The 15,165-nt window shown below is 36.0% G+C and overlaps 2 protein-coding genes across 2 annotated transcripts; both read right to left on the reverse strand.

Moving 5' to 3' along the window:
* Nucleotides 1-134: 134 nt before the first annotated feature.
* On the reverse strand, nt 135-1,280 carry LOC122609803 (B3 domain-containing protein REM5-like). Its single transcript, XM_043782743.1, has 3 exons — nt 1,193-1,280; nt 602-1,090; nt 135-510 (listed from the first exon to the last, which is right to left on the reverse strand). The coding sequence occupies exons 1-3, from the start codon at nt 1,250-1,252 to the stop codon at nt 226-228; spliced, it is 834 nt and encodes a 277-aa protein (XP_043638678.1). The 5' UTR covers nt 1,253-1,280; the 3' UTR covers nt 135-225.
* A 3,771-nt stretch (nt 1,281-5,051) lies between these two features.
* On the reverse strand, nt 5,052-5,607 carry LOC122609807 (protein DA1-related 1-like). Its single transcript, XM_043782746.1, has 2 exons — nt 5,393-5,607; nt 5,052-5,271 (listed from the first exon to the last, which is right to left on the reverse strand). The coding sequence occupies exons 1-2, from the start codon at nt 5,605-5,607 to the stop codon at nt 5,052-5,054; spliced, it is 435 nt and encodes a 144-aa protein (XP_043638681.1).
* Between the last annotated feature and the right edge of the window lie 9,558 nt (nt 5,608-15,165).

The following is a 15,165-nucleotide window of genomic DNA, read 5'->3' on the forward strand; positions in this document are numbered from 1 at the left end:
AAATTTTGAATTGTACCAAACAATTGAATTAACAGGAGCATATATATCTTAATCAGAAGCATGCAAATAAACCAAATTCATAGACAAAAATTGATGGATGTCCAAAATGCTTATTATCTTGCACATTTCACCAACAAAACCAACCAAAATCCTAAAAGAAAATTCCTAATTAATGAAAGAAGATGGAAGAACAGTCAAACATATGTAATTTAAACAATTAAATAATCAATCACCGTTGTTTGACTTATTGCCGAAAGACCTTTCATTCTTCTTAAACACATGAACACGAACCAGCTTGCCTTTCAAATGCTTAAACTCACATTTATCTCCAACTTCTACCTTATTGTCTTTCACGAACTTTGCCCATCCTTTCGAAATGCGCAACGTTTTTTGATTGTTATTAATGTACCTTCTTATATCAACTTTCCACTTGCTTCCCTCTTTGTTCTTCAGTAACAAGGTGTCGTAACAGCCGATTCCTGTTGCGTTCTCGAATTCCTTTGTCAACGGCTGCATCCAACAAGATTAATTATTCTCATTAATTAATAAAAAACTTTTGGTTAATTTCTTATACATGTATAAATATATAGTAAAAACTTACAATGCAATTAGTATATGTTTTCATGACAATCTTTGACATTGACTTGTTGATATTTTTATTCACCGAAACATCATAAGCAGGAACTTCTTCCATGGAGGTTTCCTTATCATCATCATCATCGTCATCACATGCGTCTGAGTCTGCGTCTGCGCTTGCACTTGGACCACCTAAACCGTGGCCAACTTTTGGTGTTCCTGGATTGATATTACCCGAACAACTAGATTGATTTTTGAGACATGTATTGGGTGCATAAGGAAAGACTTCAAAGACCGTTGGTGAACGGGACACGAGCCAAAAGACAAGAAAGTCGCCCATTTGAACACCATTATCTTTCATGAACTTAAGCCATCCATCCATGAAGTAATATTTGCCATCGATCTTCAAGTATTTAACTTTCCATTCCGCAGTAGATGAGTTTGTTTTGAGGACAATGGTTTGTGTCTCGTTGCTTTCTTCCATGTACTTCTTTGTAAAAACAGGCGACAATGACTACATACATGCAAAACATATATATGTATATAATGATCAAATGAGAAAAAAGTTAATGTGAATGAGAGAGGAAGAAATATGTACTAGTAGTTACAAACTTACAATGAAGTCATCAGAATCCCTCATAATAATCTTGAAAAAGGATGCTTTCTTTAAATTCATTTTCAATTAGGTAAATAGCTTCCCAGCTTGAAAACTTATATGTAACACTTTAGTTCTAAGAAGCTTATAATTTATATAGAAGTGAAATAAAAGGGGTGAAGTTAAACGGACAGGTTCAACAATATCTATACTACTATATAAAAATTATACCTCTATGTTGAAAAGTTTACATTTTTAAGACATGCGAAAATACCATTTTACCCTTAATGAAACTTACACAATCATTTCATTATCATCTAAAAGATATCCACTATTTTAAATCAAATATCTTTATATCAAATACCTATGCCACTCGATGTAGCTGTCGTCACCAACGTCGCCGCCGCCGACATCATCTGTCGATGCAACCACATCACTGTCACTACCATCGTCGCCGCATTTAATTTAAGGGATTAGGCCTCCAAAATTGATTTCGTTTGAGGCCTCTAAAAGGAACAAAAAATGTAACCTTTTAATTTCATTTAAGGGCTTTAAGGACTTTTTACTTGGAAAGTACCTAACTTGTCACATTTTACTTTATTGAGGATCGAACAAAAAAAAGTCCTACGTTTGGGACAAAAACCGGCTAAACCAACTAGGTTGAGTCTACATTCAGGTAGCCAGTCATTTTTTCTTTTTAATTTCATTTTGATTTTTTTTTATTTAGTCATATTAATTACATAGATTTTCCAACTCATTTTTAATTTTTTATATATATTACTTAATCTTTAAAGCCTGTACCCTTAAATTTATTATATTCATATCATCTCATCATCTCACATCATCCGAGTACAAAAATCATACCACACAACATCATCTTAATTTTCATTACTTCCATAAATACTTTGAACATACTTGTGTTTAATTTTGTCTCAAAATCATTTTGCAAATCCACTGAGGGACGTTATACCTGCTGCTTTACTTCATTCTCAGAAAGGGTTGCACAACATTAGTAGAAACTAGCTTTGTGCTTTGGAAAATGGTTGTTGTTGAATCATTTCCCAGTTTGATTTCACCATCATCAACCTTGACGCTCGTATTCTGCTAGCTAACCCATTTGTGTAGTTCGATCTCCCACCATCTTCACCGTGACGCTTCCTCTTGTCTCGATTAACCCCAGAGGTGGCTCAACAGTACTACGAGACTAGGCGATCGCTTTAGGCCCCAAAATTTTTTAAGCCTCGATATTTTGTATATTAGACTTAATGTTTGGATTTTGGACTAAGTATCATTATATAATTTACATTGCAGTAACGCCTTTTTAGTTTTTGTATCAACATCTGCATCTTTTTTATTACTAGTAGTTGAATAATAAAAGTCGAGCTATTTTTTTTTTACTGTAATTTCTATGGTAATGGATTAGGCCTCCAAAATTGATTTCGTTTGAGGCCTCTAAAAACCTTGAGCCGCCACTGATTAACCCGTTGCCAACCTTCGTTAGTTGTCTCTTGCCATCGTTTTTTTCCAGATCGAAGTAGTTCATGAGTCGGTTATATTTTGTGATAAGAAAAATATAGATAGATGTATATTAGTGGTTATGATTCATACACGACACTTGCCCGTTGCCACCACAAACCATTTACACCATTAAAACACCCCCAATCCAATCTCCATAACCAAAACAAAAAATATGGAGCTTCTGAGACCACCATTTCCATCTTTCACACAAAACCCAAACATTCTCAAACCCACCAAACAGACTTTCCAAACCAAGGTTTCAATCAAACCCCCACCACCTGAATTCAACTTCAAGTCTATGTGACGTGGTGGTAGACATCAACAATTTTCCGGCATTCACCGTCACAACCATCACCGCCCCCCTATTTCTGGTAACAAACCCTAATCCCCAATTAAACAAATGTCAAGCAAAACCCATATCATAAAATCAACAAATATCAATTCATCTATGTATTACCAAGTGGGTTTTGCCAGTAACCAAAGATAACCAAGAAAGAATGATGTCGGGAGATGTGGCGGCGCAGTGGTGACCTTCACTGCGGCGCCGCCGCGATGTGGACGGAGAGGTTATTTTTTTAGCTTTTTGAGGTATACATCATTTTTCCGGCGAGATGGACGGAGGTCCGGCGGTTTGGGTGGCCGGAATCTGAAAAAGGAAAGAGATGGGGGAAAGAATTGTATTTGATTGTAATCCTATATATCTGATTGGTATGCTTCTTTGTATTTTAATTTGCAGCATTTCTTGTATGCCTTTGTAAGAATTTTTGTTCTAATGCATCTACAAATATCTATAATTAAAAAGATCTATAATTAAAAAGATGGGTTAATTAGGTGGAGTACTCGGCAAGTGTTTACTGGCTCCATGTCTATGTCACAGCCAATAAAAGCCCAATATAGTTGTTTTTGTCATCCTCAACATAGAACAATTTTTAGAATGAACCCTAATAAAGTAAAAAGTAACAACTTAATGTACTTTTTAATCAATTAAGCTGGTTACTATACAATTTATATTTTATTTTTAACAATCGGCAATCCATACATATTTTACATTAGAACTGTGCAGTACAAACCAACTCCATTAATTTGGGTTGGCCAGAGGTATCTTCTAAATTTATTATTTGGTCCCCGGAGGTGAGTATTTCCCAAGGTCTCGGGTTCGAGTCTTTGGTTTCTCATCTCAAGGTATTTTCCATAAGGAGGGGTTGGAGGTTTAATAAATCGCTGGTTAAAAGTGCACAGTATCAAATGTGTTTCAAGTTGTTTTGCGAAGAGATATGGCTAAAAGATTAGGATTGACGACGTCCTACGTGTGTGATAGTTGTGTAAGAGATAGAATTATAGTGGGATATCACTAACTGGTGTAATCTAGCAGACGGGTGTAAGCAATCTGTCAAAGAAGATATGAAATTGCTAATGAGAAGATGGTTGAAATGAAGATCTTTATTTCATTCCACTAAAAAAAATTTTACATAGGAATAGAAGGCGAACAGGCAACAAGCTGTGCCGCTAACCAGTTTGTTAAGCACAAATGAACAAATTCGATTTAATTTTATACGAATAGATTACTAGATTTACTCCGTCGCCCAGTTTTGTTGTAGTGTCTGTTTCTTTGTAAAGCGATATATCAGGGTCATAGGTCGATTAACAAGCACAGTTTTGGTTCCTTTTGTTAATATGGATAACTTGGGATATGCTAACGGTATGTAAAAGACTGAATTTATGTTTCTCTTCATCCCCCTTCAGTTACATATAATAGGGGTTTCATCTAAAATTAATGTTGGGTTTTTATCAAGCCCATCAAATCCCAATCATACAGGCACTTATCATTTTTTTATTCATCAACAAATTGCATACTTTGGTGATAAGAAATGATAAATATGTTGCCATAAATGCTAGGGAAAGAACATTACATCCATCAACAGAATCTAACCACCTGTGAGCCAACACTTGACATATCCCTTCTTCAACATTAGGCGGAAGAGTAGAGTATCCTGTTTGTTTGCATTTGGACCTCAATATGAACAACACAAAATCAAAGCACTTCCATAATGACTTATAGAAGTGGCAATTATGGCCCATTTACTTATAGATCGGTTGAACATGGGTCGCATTTTATAACGGGTCAAATATAAACTTGGCTAAAAGGGGAAAGTCACCATGCATACGACATAGTAAATCATTTATGTAAGATTGAGATTTTTATTGTCATTCTTTTGTTTTGCAATCAATATGACGCATTAATATCATTCCCACAAAAAAGGAAGAAGCTGTTTGTCGGTGAAGCCAACTTAGGCTGGCCTGTTTGGCCCGAAGTAAAAACAACCCATTTTGACCCGTTACCCAACCCATCCATCTTGCCACTTTAGATGGTAAGAGTAGAAAACTGAATAAATAGGAGATATTTTGCACCTTTAAGTCGGATCCATGGATGTATCATCTCATGAGCGAGTATCGAATCAGTTAATAACCGAGGGACACTGTACAAAATCAGAATTGCTGTCACTGCACATTGACGAACTACCTTATAAGGTTCTGTAAACATGTCCGTTAGCCGGCCTGCCCCAACCTTTGTCTTTGTGCACCTTGTAATCAAAAAGTTGAATCACAAAACACAGTTAATAAAAGGAAAAAGAAAAACGCTATCACTGTTTATAGTAACTAGTAGGGAATAAAGTCCTCCAGTTTCAGGCAAGTTATGATGACCTTAGCTCTGCGAGGGTCAATTTACATAGCAAGATTAAATTATAGGCAGTAAACTGAAACAAAATACCATCTAGTCTTAATCCTTCATAAAAGTCTTGAATTTCAAGATACAGTGGTTGGCATTCATGAGTATCTGTTATTGCAGAGTCATGGCATTCTAGGCATAGCTTCCGACCATCATCCAGTAACAAGTACTTTGTGTCTCGTGCCTCCATCCGTTCACAACTGAAACAATAAGGTGTCGTGTGATGGACAATATTTTTGTAGCCAAAAAGGATGTTCCCTGTACTCAATCAAACCACTTGCATTTGTTGGAATCTAAACAGGTCATCAAACATGTCCAATTTTAAGTTGGATTGTTTCCTTTTGTCAATATGGTTAAGCATGGGAATCCTAACTGTATGTAAAAGTCTTCCAAAGCTTGTTCTCCATATTGATTGATGGAACTGTTTATATATAAACTTAATTCTTAAACATTTCATAGTTACATATGCGTTGCTTTTATGTCCTGAGTTATCAGCATGGCCCAACACCTCAAACAAAAATGCCAGACTAGTCAAAAAATAACTTCTGTATCGAGGCAAAATACTTGTAGAAGCTACTAAACGTCACCCACTGTTATTATTCCTTGTCTATTATCCATGTGGGAAGGGTCGTTACAAATACTTCGATTTTATCATGAGTATGAACTTTACTTTGTGCCATAGAGAGTATTTCACATAGTCTGAACTTATATTTGTCTTCATTCAGCATCAGTTACGTATATTGGGGTTTCATCTTTAACGTTGAATTAAATTTTTCGTCATGGAAACAAACAGTTTATGATCAGTGAGCGATGAAACAGCCTCGTGATTCTTGAACCATGTGCTCATAGATAGCATTACAATCAACACTTATGGTATACTTGTTATAATCACCGGCCGGCCCAAAAATTTAGGTTAACCAATAAAGGAAAAAAATTTCCGGTCATTTGCGATTTTCCCTAAAACCACTTGTTTGCAATCTTGTTAGTTGAACCTTGAATGATGCATAACTGAATAGGTAAATTTTACCAAACAGAAAATAAGAAAAATAATTTTAGTAAGAATAAAGAAAGTTTTGGTAGTCAGAAAAGAATTAAATAAAAGATAAATAAGGTTTATAGACAATTAACCTTAAAAGCTAAGAAGTTGAGAAGTGAACATATAAGTGTATTTTGTTAAGTGTAGGCTTCTGAAATTTAAGTTTCCATGGAATGATACAAATAAATAAACGTAAAAAGTACAACTAAAACTAAAGTGACCCATCAGCCACGGTTCAATAAGCAGGTAGTAGCAGGAATCGCATCTCCAACCTGTTCAACTAAAATTAGCATTTCGAAAACAACCACATATGAAGCAGCTCGACCGATTTGCAACATTGTAAGCCCTGCAGTTGCCAACATTGCAGTACCAGTCACCTGGCCCAGTAGAACCCGATGCAGCAGGGTTAATAATTTCCCTATCTTCATATACATCATCAGGCGATGATGATCCACTTGGTTCTGTTTCTCGTCCATTTTTGCTCGTTTTTGCATTGTTTCTTCTCCAATTTTCATGATAACCTACAAAACTCTTAAGTAGTAAGTAACCAAAATACACTAATTTATATTCAAATGGGTTCTAATTGTGTACGCTAAATGACCCAATAACGCTTACTTAAATATGTAAAATTTAAGTGTTATCAGTCCCTTAACATAGGGTAGGTTCCATTAAGCTGCAAATCAGCAACCATTTCGTGAAGTTCTGAACTTACTCTTGAAGCTGAGTGTTAGCTTTATAAGTTGTAGTGAGTGTTTTGTATATTAACATTTGACTCGTCCTTTATGTTTATTATGTTATGGTGAAGGGTTTATCTTGTATTTAGACTTGTACTTGCTTGTAATTATCCAAGGGGTTTAATAGCAATTTGTGTGGCTATATAAACCTCCAAATGTAATGAAAAATTAACCTTTTGACCAACTTATTATTGATTGTTCTAATACCTATATTCTCCATTAAAACCTACATTCTCATTTATCTTAAAGGTTCATTTCACATTTTAGCATATTTTACATTTGGTATCAGAGCAAAATCACATCGTGTGAATGATCCATGGCTTGATCTTGTTCATTGTTTGTGCTAAATTGTGTTTTTCAGTCACTGTCCTGAAAACCGGAATTCATTACCGGTTTTTCAGATTTTCCGAATAGAAGGTATAAAACCGGAATTCATCAGATTGTTACATGTTCTAAAACCGGGATTCATTACCGGGTTTACCTGTCTTCTGTACTTGTCTTTAAGCACAATACCTGGTTTACACCAAAACCGGTATTCGTTACTTTATTTACAGATAATAAAAGGCTACTCATTATCAATAACTAACCTCCTGAAAACCGGTTTTTCTGAAGATCATCAGAATACCGGTATCAGTTAGTTGATTATCTTTGTCCTCAATAATACCTGGTTTATACCAAAACCGGTATTTGTTCTCTTATTAATCACTTAGTTAATATCTTTGAGTATGTTGCTGAAAACCGGTATTAGTACTCTTATTCACTGAATACCGGTATTAGTACAGGTTTTGACTGTGTGATTGAAAGTGAAAATACCTGGTTTACCCCAAAACCGGTATTTGTTCTTCTATTGTTTAATTTGATAAACCGAGATTCTGCTCAGATTTTCATTTGAAGACCGGTTTTTGTCCTTCTCTAACCAATTCCGGTATTAGTTCTTTTAGTTTCAAAACCGGTTTTAAGTTGTCTTCAGTTGGTGTTGTGTGTTGAAATACCTGGTTTACATCAAAACTGGTATTTGTCATTATTCTCATCAATTTCAAGGAAAAGTCACTCTGTCCAAATTTTACCAGACTTTCAATCGATTCTTCTTTTCTGAACAATGGCATCTCAAGATTCTTTAATTCTTGGTAACGAATCAAGACCTCCTGTACTGTATCGTGACTGTTACCCACTCTGGAGGAATAGATTCTTGAACTGGATTAAGAAACAACCTCTGGGGACTGATATTCTTGCTTCAATCAATGATGGTCCATTTGAACACATCAATCCAGTCACCAAAGAACCCCTTCCCCCCGAGAGTTGGAATACTACTCAAAGAAACAGAACTCAAGGTGATAATCTTGCTTTACATCATCTCTACATGGCACTTCCAAATGATATCTACTGTAATGTAGACTCATATGACACTGCAAAGGACATTTGGGATGAACTAGAAAGACAACTTCAAGGATCTGATCTCTCATCCACCATTCGCCTCTCAAATGTTCTTCATCTATATGAAACCTTTAAACAAGAAAAGGGTGAATCTCTTCTAGATGCCTACACTCGTTTTTGCATTGTCATTAATGCGTTAAGAAAAGAGAAGGTTAAGAAGACTGAGATGGAATTGAAGATCAAATTCTTGAACTATCTTGATCCAGTCTGGCATGAGTATGGTACTCAACTAAACCAACATTCTGACTTTAAGGATCTTACCATTCACACTCTATATGAAAAGTTGAAGCTCAATGTTCGTGATGTCAAGGCAAAACAAGCCTCCTCTTGTGAACAACTCATTTCAGATCCTCTTGCTTTAGTTGCTAACAGAATGACTCATCCACTCTTCAATTCCAATGCTGCTAATATCATTCCAGATCTTGATTCCTGCAATGTCAATGCCTCTGAGTTGGATGACAAGGAACAACAAATGTACAATGACTTGGCATGTTTCACCCGATCTTTCAAGACAAAGTATTTTAACAAGAAACCAACAAATAATCAACTTCGTACATCGTCAGTGTCCTCTTATGCTCGTAACAATCAATCACCAATGTTTCACACCCCGTCTGAGAAGGCTGGACCCGAAAGGAAATTTGATACTCCAAAGTCATTTGAGAAGAAAATTCTGGAAAAGAAGCCTGAAGACAACAGATGTTACAACTTTGGTCAAACAGGACATTTCGCTATCCATTGTCTCAAACCAAAGAAGAAGAACTATGCTTATTATCAGAATAAACTCTTACTTGTTAAGCAACAAGAAAGTGGAGTTGCACTTCTTGCAGAGGACGATCAATGGTTGCATCTGTCAGATGAAGAAACTGAGGAACTGGCTGCAAATGTTTGCTTCATGACCAAAATCAAACGATCCAAAGAGCATAAAGAAGAAGGTAACAGTTCAGAATCTGATGATGATGAGGTATGCCATATCCCTAAATATGATCTTGCTCATTTAGTGAACAAACTGATTCTACAAATCTCTCATTGAAAGAAGAAGTTGCAAAATTAACCTATGCTTTACAAGAAAAAGAAAATTCTTTAACTAAAGTCAAACAAGATTTTAACACTCTTCAAAAGGATTTTAAAGAATTAACAACCAGTAATGCATCGGTTTCGTTTACTACTTCTTCTGAATTGCTTCTTTCCAATCAAGAACTTGAGCTCAAAGTATTTGAACTAAACCAAATCATCAAAGACTTAAAAATTGCACAATCAAATGAAATGTTTAGAGCAAATGCTTTGGCCGAGGATCTTGTAGCTCTCTAGTCCAAGTTCAACATTTCCAACCCTACAGTGAAAGAATTACAAAATCAAATTTCTGATTTAAATCATGCATGTTGCATCAAAGATTCTCAAAACCAAAAACTAGAACATAAAATTGATGAACTCATTGATGAAGTCAAGTTTTATAAAGTTAAGGTTTACAGAATTGATCAATCCAACAAGCAAATCTTTTTAAACAAACCAAGAGATTTTGAAGATTTCACTAAAGGGTTAGGATTTGAAGATCCAAAGAACTTACTCACTGGACAACTCATTGTACCACCACTGTATGATGAGAACATGATGCGGTATGGTCTGCTCAGTCATTTTGTCCGACCCTGTTATAATGATTTTGATACAGAAGAACAATTATCCAAATGTGAAGTTAAAATTAATTATGATCACATCAATGATTCATATGATTTGTTTAATCTTCCACTTTGTCCTAAAAACAAAAAACACTCGGTTATAATTGTCGAATTAGATGAAAACTCAAATGAAAGCTCAACTGATATACCAACTGTTGAGCAGTCATGTGAGTCCAAATCTAAAAAGGAAATAATTCCTCCAAAACCAGCTCCAGTTCGTCCATACATTCCACAAAGTGTTTTGGAAAAACAAATAGAAGATTTGAAACAAACATTACATGAGAAACAAAATGTGATAGATGCTCTTCTGTCTCAAAATCACTATAACAAAGATGTCCCTGATATTGAATTTCAAACTTCCAGTGTTGTCTATGACTGTTCCGATCTTAACTGTCCGGTATGTGTTGTATTGAATCCCACACCTTGCTCTTCTGTTGGTAGTACTAGTGAATGTATTGATGCTTCTGTACAAACTAACTGGGATCATGTTAAGACCTACAATGCTGCCACCTAAACCGAACAAGATAGCATGAATTGCAAAGACCATGATGAAGAAGAAAAGACCACTTCAATTTTCTGAAGAAACTCAATCTTATCTAAGTGAAATTGATTTTGTTACCAAAAGATTTGAACTTGAAAGAATTCAACGTTTAAACCTTCTAACTGAATTTAATAAACTTAAGATGGAAGTGGAATACAAAAACATCGTACTTCAAACCTTTGCAAATAATGACAAGGAAAAGGCGTCAAAGTTACTACAGTCTGGTCCTTTCTCAAAATTTTTGAAAGTAACTCGTACTTTGGATACGTCCACTGATACTACTCCTTCGTCAGCTCAATCAACTGAAATATCCATTCAAGATCAAGTCTACTTGAATGAAATTGCTGCATTGACAAGAGCTTTAGAAAGAGAAAAGCAAAGCAAAATCGTCATATACGACTCGCATCAACAAGATAAAAAGGTTTTTCAAAATAAATCTACCATTTTTGCAACTAAAGAATGGCGATATTGCAAAATCATCAACGAACTAACTGGTTGAAAACTTGAGTTACCAAATGTCAATGCAACAAAGTTATTCAATGAGACTTCGAGGTCCTCAAAGACCAATGTTCCTAGTATGGCTAGAGAACCCGATCAAAAGAACCCAAAGTCAGACTTAGATCTTTCAAACCTCCCGGATCTTAACAACTTCTTGGAAGAAAATGACACTTATGATCCTGAACTGGAAAGCAAATTTGTAAACAACAAGAAAAAGGAAGATCCCAAATTAAGAAAAATTTCCAACAAACACCCCGTGCCAGCCACTTACTTACCAAGGAAGACATCACGAAGAAAATCTACTAGTTCTAATCTGAAGCTCTCTGACAACACCGCAAAGACAATCAACACTCCAAACACTCCTGTCAAACCTAACACCCCATCACCAAAAGGAAAACTTACCAAAATGAAACTGTCACAACAACCAAAGGATAGAAAGTACTCTAGCTTTACCAAACCTCATCTAACCAAACCTAAGCTCACTGTTTTTAAAGATAATTTTGGGAAGATTACTAGGTTTCAAGATCAGTACGGTTGGTTTCCTTTGAACACGAAAAAACAGTCAACACCCATCCATCCCACACCTAAAAGGCAACCGAAACCAATCCACTTTAAGCAGTATTCTTCTAACCTAAAAACTTTTCATGTTTCAGGTGACTTGTGCTTAGATTGTCGAAGTAAATGGCTCCCTAAAGATAGACACTTAGCTGCATCTAGGAGAGTCGAGCATGATAAAGAGTCAACTCCTGTGAAACAAGTGTGGAGAGTCTGTAGGACTAGTTCAAAGTCTTGTAGGACTAGTTCTATTTAATCTCTCTCTTCTTTTGGAACTATCTTAATGTTTGTATTCTGTAATTTTCTTTTAAACTAAGTGACTGTTTTTTTTTTTTTTTGGTTCTTCAATAAATGTATGAATGTTGTGTGTGTTTATTATTTGTTTCTTTAATTTGAAATGCATGGTTTGTTCTTATTTTAACTCTACATCATTTATATCATTTTGCACATTTTACCTCTAACCATCAATGGACCCAGTTCATGTGGGGACCTAAACCAATACTTCCTATTTTGTCAGGAATTCTACATCTGTGTCTGGTATATCGACTCCGGATGTTCCAGACATATGACTGGTAACAGATCTATTCTTCAGAATTTTGTTGAAAAGTTCATGGGTACAGTTCGTTTTGGGAATGATCATATTGCTCCAATACTTGGATATGGTGACATCATTCAAAATGGGATCACTATAAAACGTGTCTCATATGTGGAAGGTCTTGGTCACAATCTCTTCAGTGTTGGTCAATTTTGTGACAATAATCTCCAAGTTCTTTTTAGACGACATGAATGTAGAGTGCAAACTGAAGAACGGGTAGATATTCTAACTGGATCTCGTGATGACAACCTATTTACTATCGATCTCAATAACATTCCATCACCTTCCTCTGAAATTTGTCTTCTCTCAAAAGCTTCTACTCAACAATCTTGGTTATGGCATAGACGCCTGTCTCATCTCAACTTTCATACCATCAATGCTCTTGTTGATAAACAACTTGTAGAAGGACTGCCTGACTTCAAGTATGACATCAATCATGTTTGTTCAGCATGTGCTGTTGGCAAACTGAAAAGGGCATCTCACAGACCAAAGAAACATCTGAGCACTGATGTTCCTCTTCATCTTCTTCACATGGACTTATGTGGTCCTATGCGTGTTCAAAGCATTCATGGTAAACGATACATTCTTGTTATCGTTGATGACTATTCTCGCTACACATGGGTCTACTTTCTTCGTGAGAAAAGTGAAGGTCCTCAAATCATTATTGACTTCATAAAACGAACTCAAGTTAATCTTCAAACCGTGGTCCGTTCCGTTCGATCTGACAATGGTACTGAGTTCAAAAACACAACTCTCGAGTCATTTTTTACTTCTGTCGGTATCTCTCATCAATTTTCCGCTGCACGAACTCCACAACAAAATGGAGTGGTTGAACGTCGTAATCGCACACTTGTTGAAGCTGCACGAACCATGCTTGCTCACTCTCGACTTCCTCCTAATCTATGGGCCGAAGCCGTTGCTACAGCATGTTTCACTCAAAATAGATCGATTATCAATAAGCGATTCGACAAAACTCCATATGAAGTCATCAATAAGAGAAAACCAAATGTGAATTATTTTCATATCTTTGGATGTGTATGCTATGTTCTCAATGACCATGACAATCTTGGAAAATTTGAACCAAAGGGAGATGAGGCTTATTTTATTGGTTATTCACATGAATCCATTGCTTATCGTGTCTATAATCGCAGAACCAAGAAAGTGGTAGAAAGCATGAATGTCAAATTTGATGAACTATCTGGAATGCTCCTAGATCATCATTTTTCAACATCCTCTGTTCCAACTCCATCTTAGCCCCCTAAATCTGGATCTGATCATTCTCACAATTTCCCATGTCCAACCACTGAAGAGTTAGACACAGTATTTGATGAATTTTATCATGACTCTCCTTCACTAGCAGAACCTACCTCCTCTGAAATTGAATCTTCATCTTCAACGAATTCTCTGTTCGAAAGCTCTACTTCATCTCAACAAGAAACCTCTTCTACACCATCAATAAACTGTCCCACTCCTTCTCCCCCAGATACTCTATCATCAAGAAATTCATCAATCTCATGTCCATCATCTAGCTCCAACTCAGTTTCTGAAGAAATGGTTCTTCCTGATGAACCAACATATGAACAAGTTGCTGAACAACATTCTCCCACCTTTCTTAATCCCGATGAAAATAACGAACCAGCTGCACCGTTACCTCATTCTCGAAAATGGTCACGCTCCATGCTTCCGCATCCACTAAGTCAAATAATTGGTGATCCATCTGCTGGTCTAACCACTCGAGCCGCCTGTGCAAATGAATGCTTGTTTGTCAATTTCTTAAGCATGGTCGAACCTACTAATGTCACAGAAGCTCTATGTGATCCAGACTGGGTGAAAGCCATGCAAGATGAACTGTCTCAATTCGAACATCTCGAAGTATGGAAATTGGTTCCTAATCCTTACATTCACAAGGAACCAATAAAGACCAAATGGATATTCAAGAATAAGAAAGATGAAAGTGGCGTTGTTGTTCGCAATAAAGCTAGACTTGTTGCTAAAGGATATTCTCAACAAGATGGAGTTGATTATGATGAAACATTCGCTCCTGTTGCTCGCATTGAAGCCATTCGCATTTCTCTTGCTTATGCAGCATTCAAGAACTTTACTGTTTATCAAATGGATGTTAAATCGGCTTTTCTTAATGGGGTCCTCAAAGAAGAAGTTTATGTCGAACAACCAAAAGGATTCATTGATCCAAAACATCCAGATTATGTGTACAAACTTGACAAAGCTCTCTATGGATTGAAGCAAGCACCACGTGCATGGTATGATGCTCTTACCACATATCTTCTAAAATCTGGATTCTCTAAAGGTACTATCGACACTACTCTGTTTATCAAACGGCAAGGTAACGATATCCTTCTGATCCAGATTTATGTAGATGATATTATATTCGGTTTGACTAATCCTAAGTACTGCAAAAACTTTTCTGCATTAATGGTCAAACATTTCGAAATGAGCATGATGGGTGAACTAAATTTTTTCCTTGGTTTACAAGTTAAACAACTTTCCAATGGGATTTTCATTTGTCAAAATAAATACATTCTTGATATTTTGAGAAAATTTGACATGTCTAACTGTCAACCCATTGCCATACCAATGGATCAAAGAACTAAAATTCATGCTGATATCAATGGAAAACCATACAATCAGAAACTTTTTCGCAGTATGATTGGATCACTCATG

The sequence above is a fragment of the Erigeron canadensis genome, chromosome 8, assembly GCF_010389155.1.
Source record: "Erigeron canadensis isolate Cc75 chromosome 8, C_canadensis_v1, whole genome shotgun sequence".
NCBI classification, from domain to species: domain Eukaryota; kingdom Viridiplantae; phylum Streptophyta; class Magnoliopsida; order Asterales; family Asteraceae; genus Erigeron; species Erigeron canadensis.

Bases quoted from the DNA above. Each gene is read 5' to 3' on its own strand.
- LOC122609807 (XM_043782746.1), bottom strand. From the start codon at position 5,607: ATGGAGGCACGAGACACAAAGTACTTGTTACTGGATGATGGTCGGAAG. The intron at 5,272-5,392 runs GTCATCATAACT...TTTGATTACAAG, and splicing joins TTGACCCTCGCAGAGCTAAG to GTGCACAAAGACAAAGGTTG.
- LOC122609803 (XM_043782743.1), bottom strand. From the start codon at position 1,252: ATGAATTTAAAGAAAGCATCCTTTTTCAAGATTATTATGAGGGATTCT. The intron at 1,091-1,192 runs GTAAGTTTGTAA...GCATGTATGTAG, and splicing joins GGGATTCTGATGACTTCATT to TCATTGTCGCCTGTTTTTAC. The intron at 511-601 runs GTAAGTTTTTAC...TGTTGGATGCAG, and splicing joins AAACATATACTAATTGCATT to CCGTTGACAAAGGAATTCGA.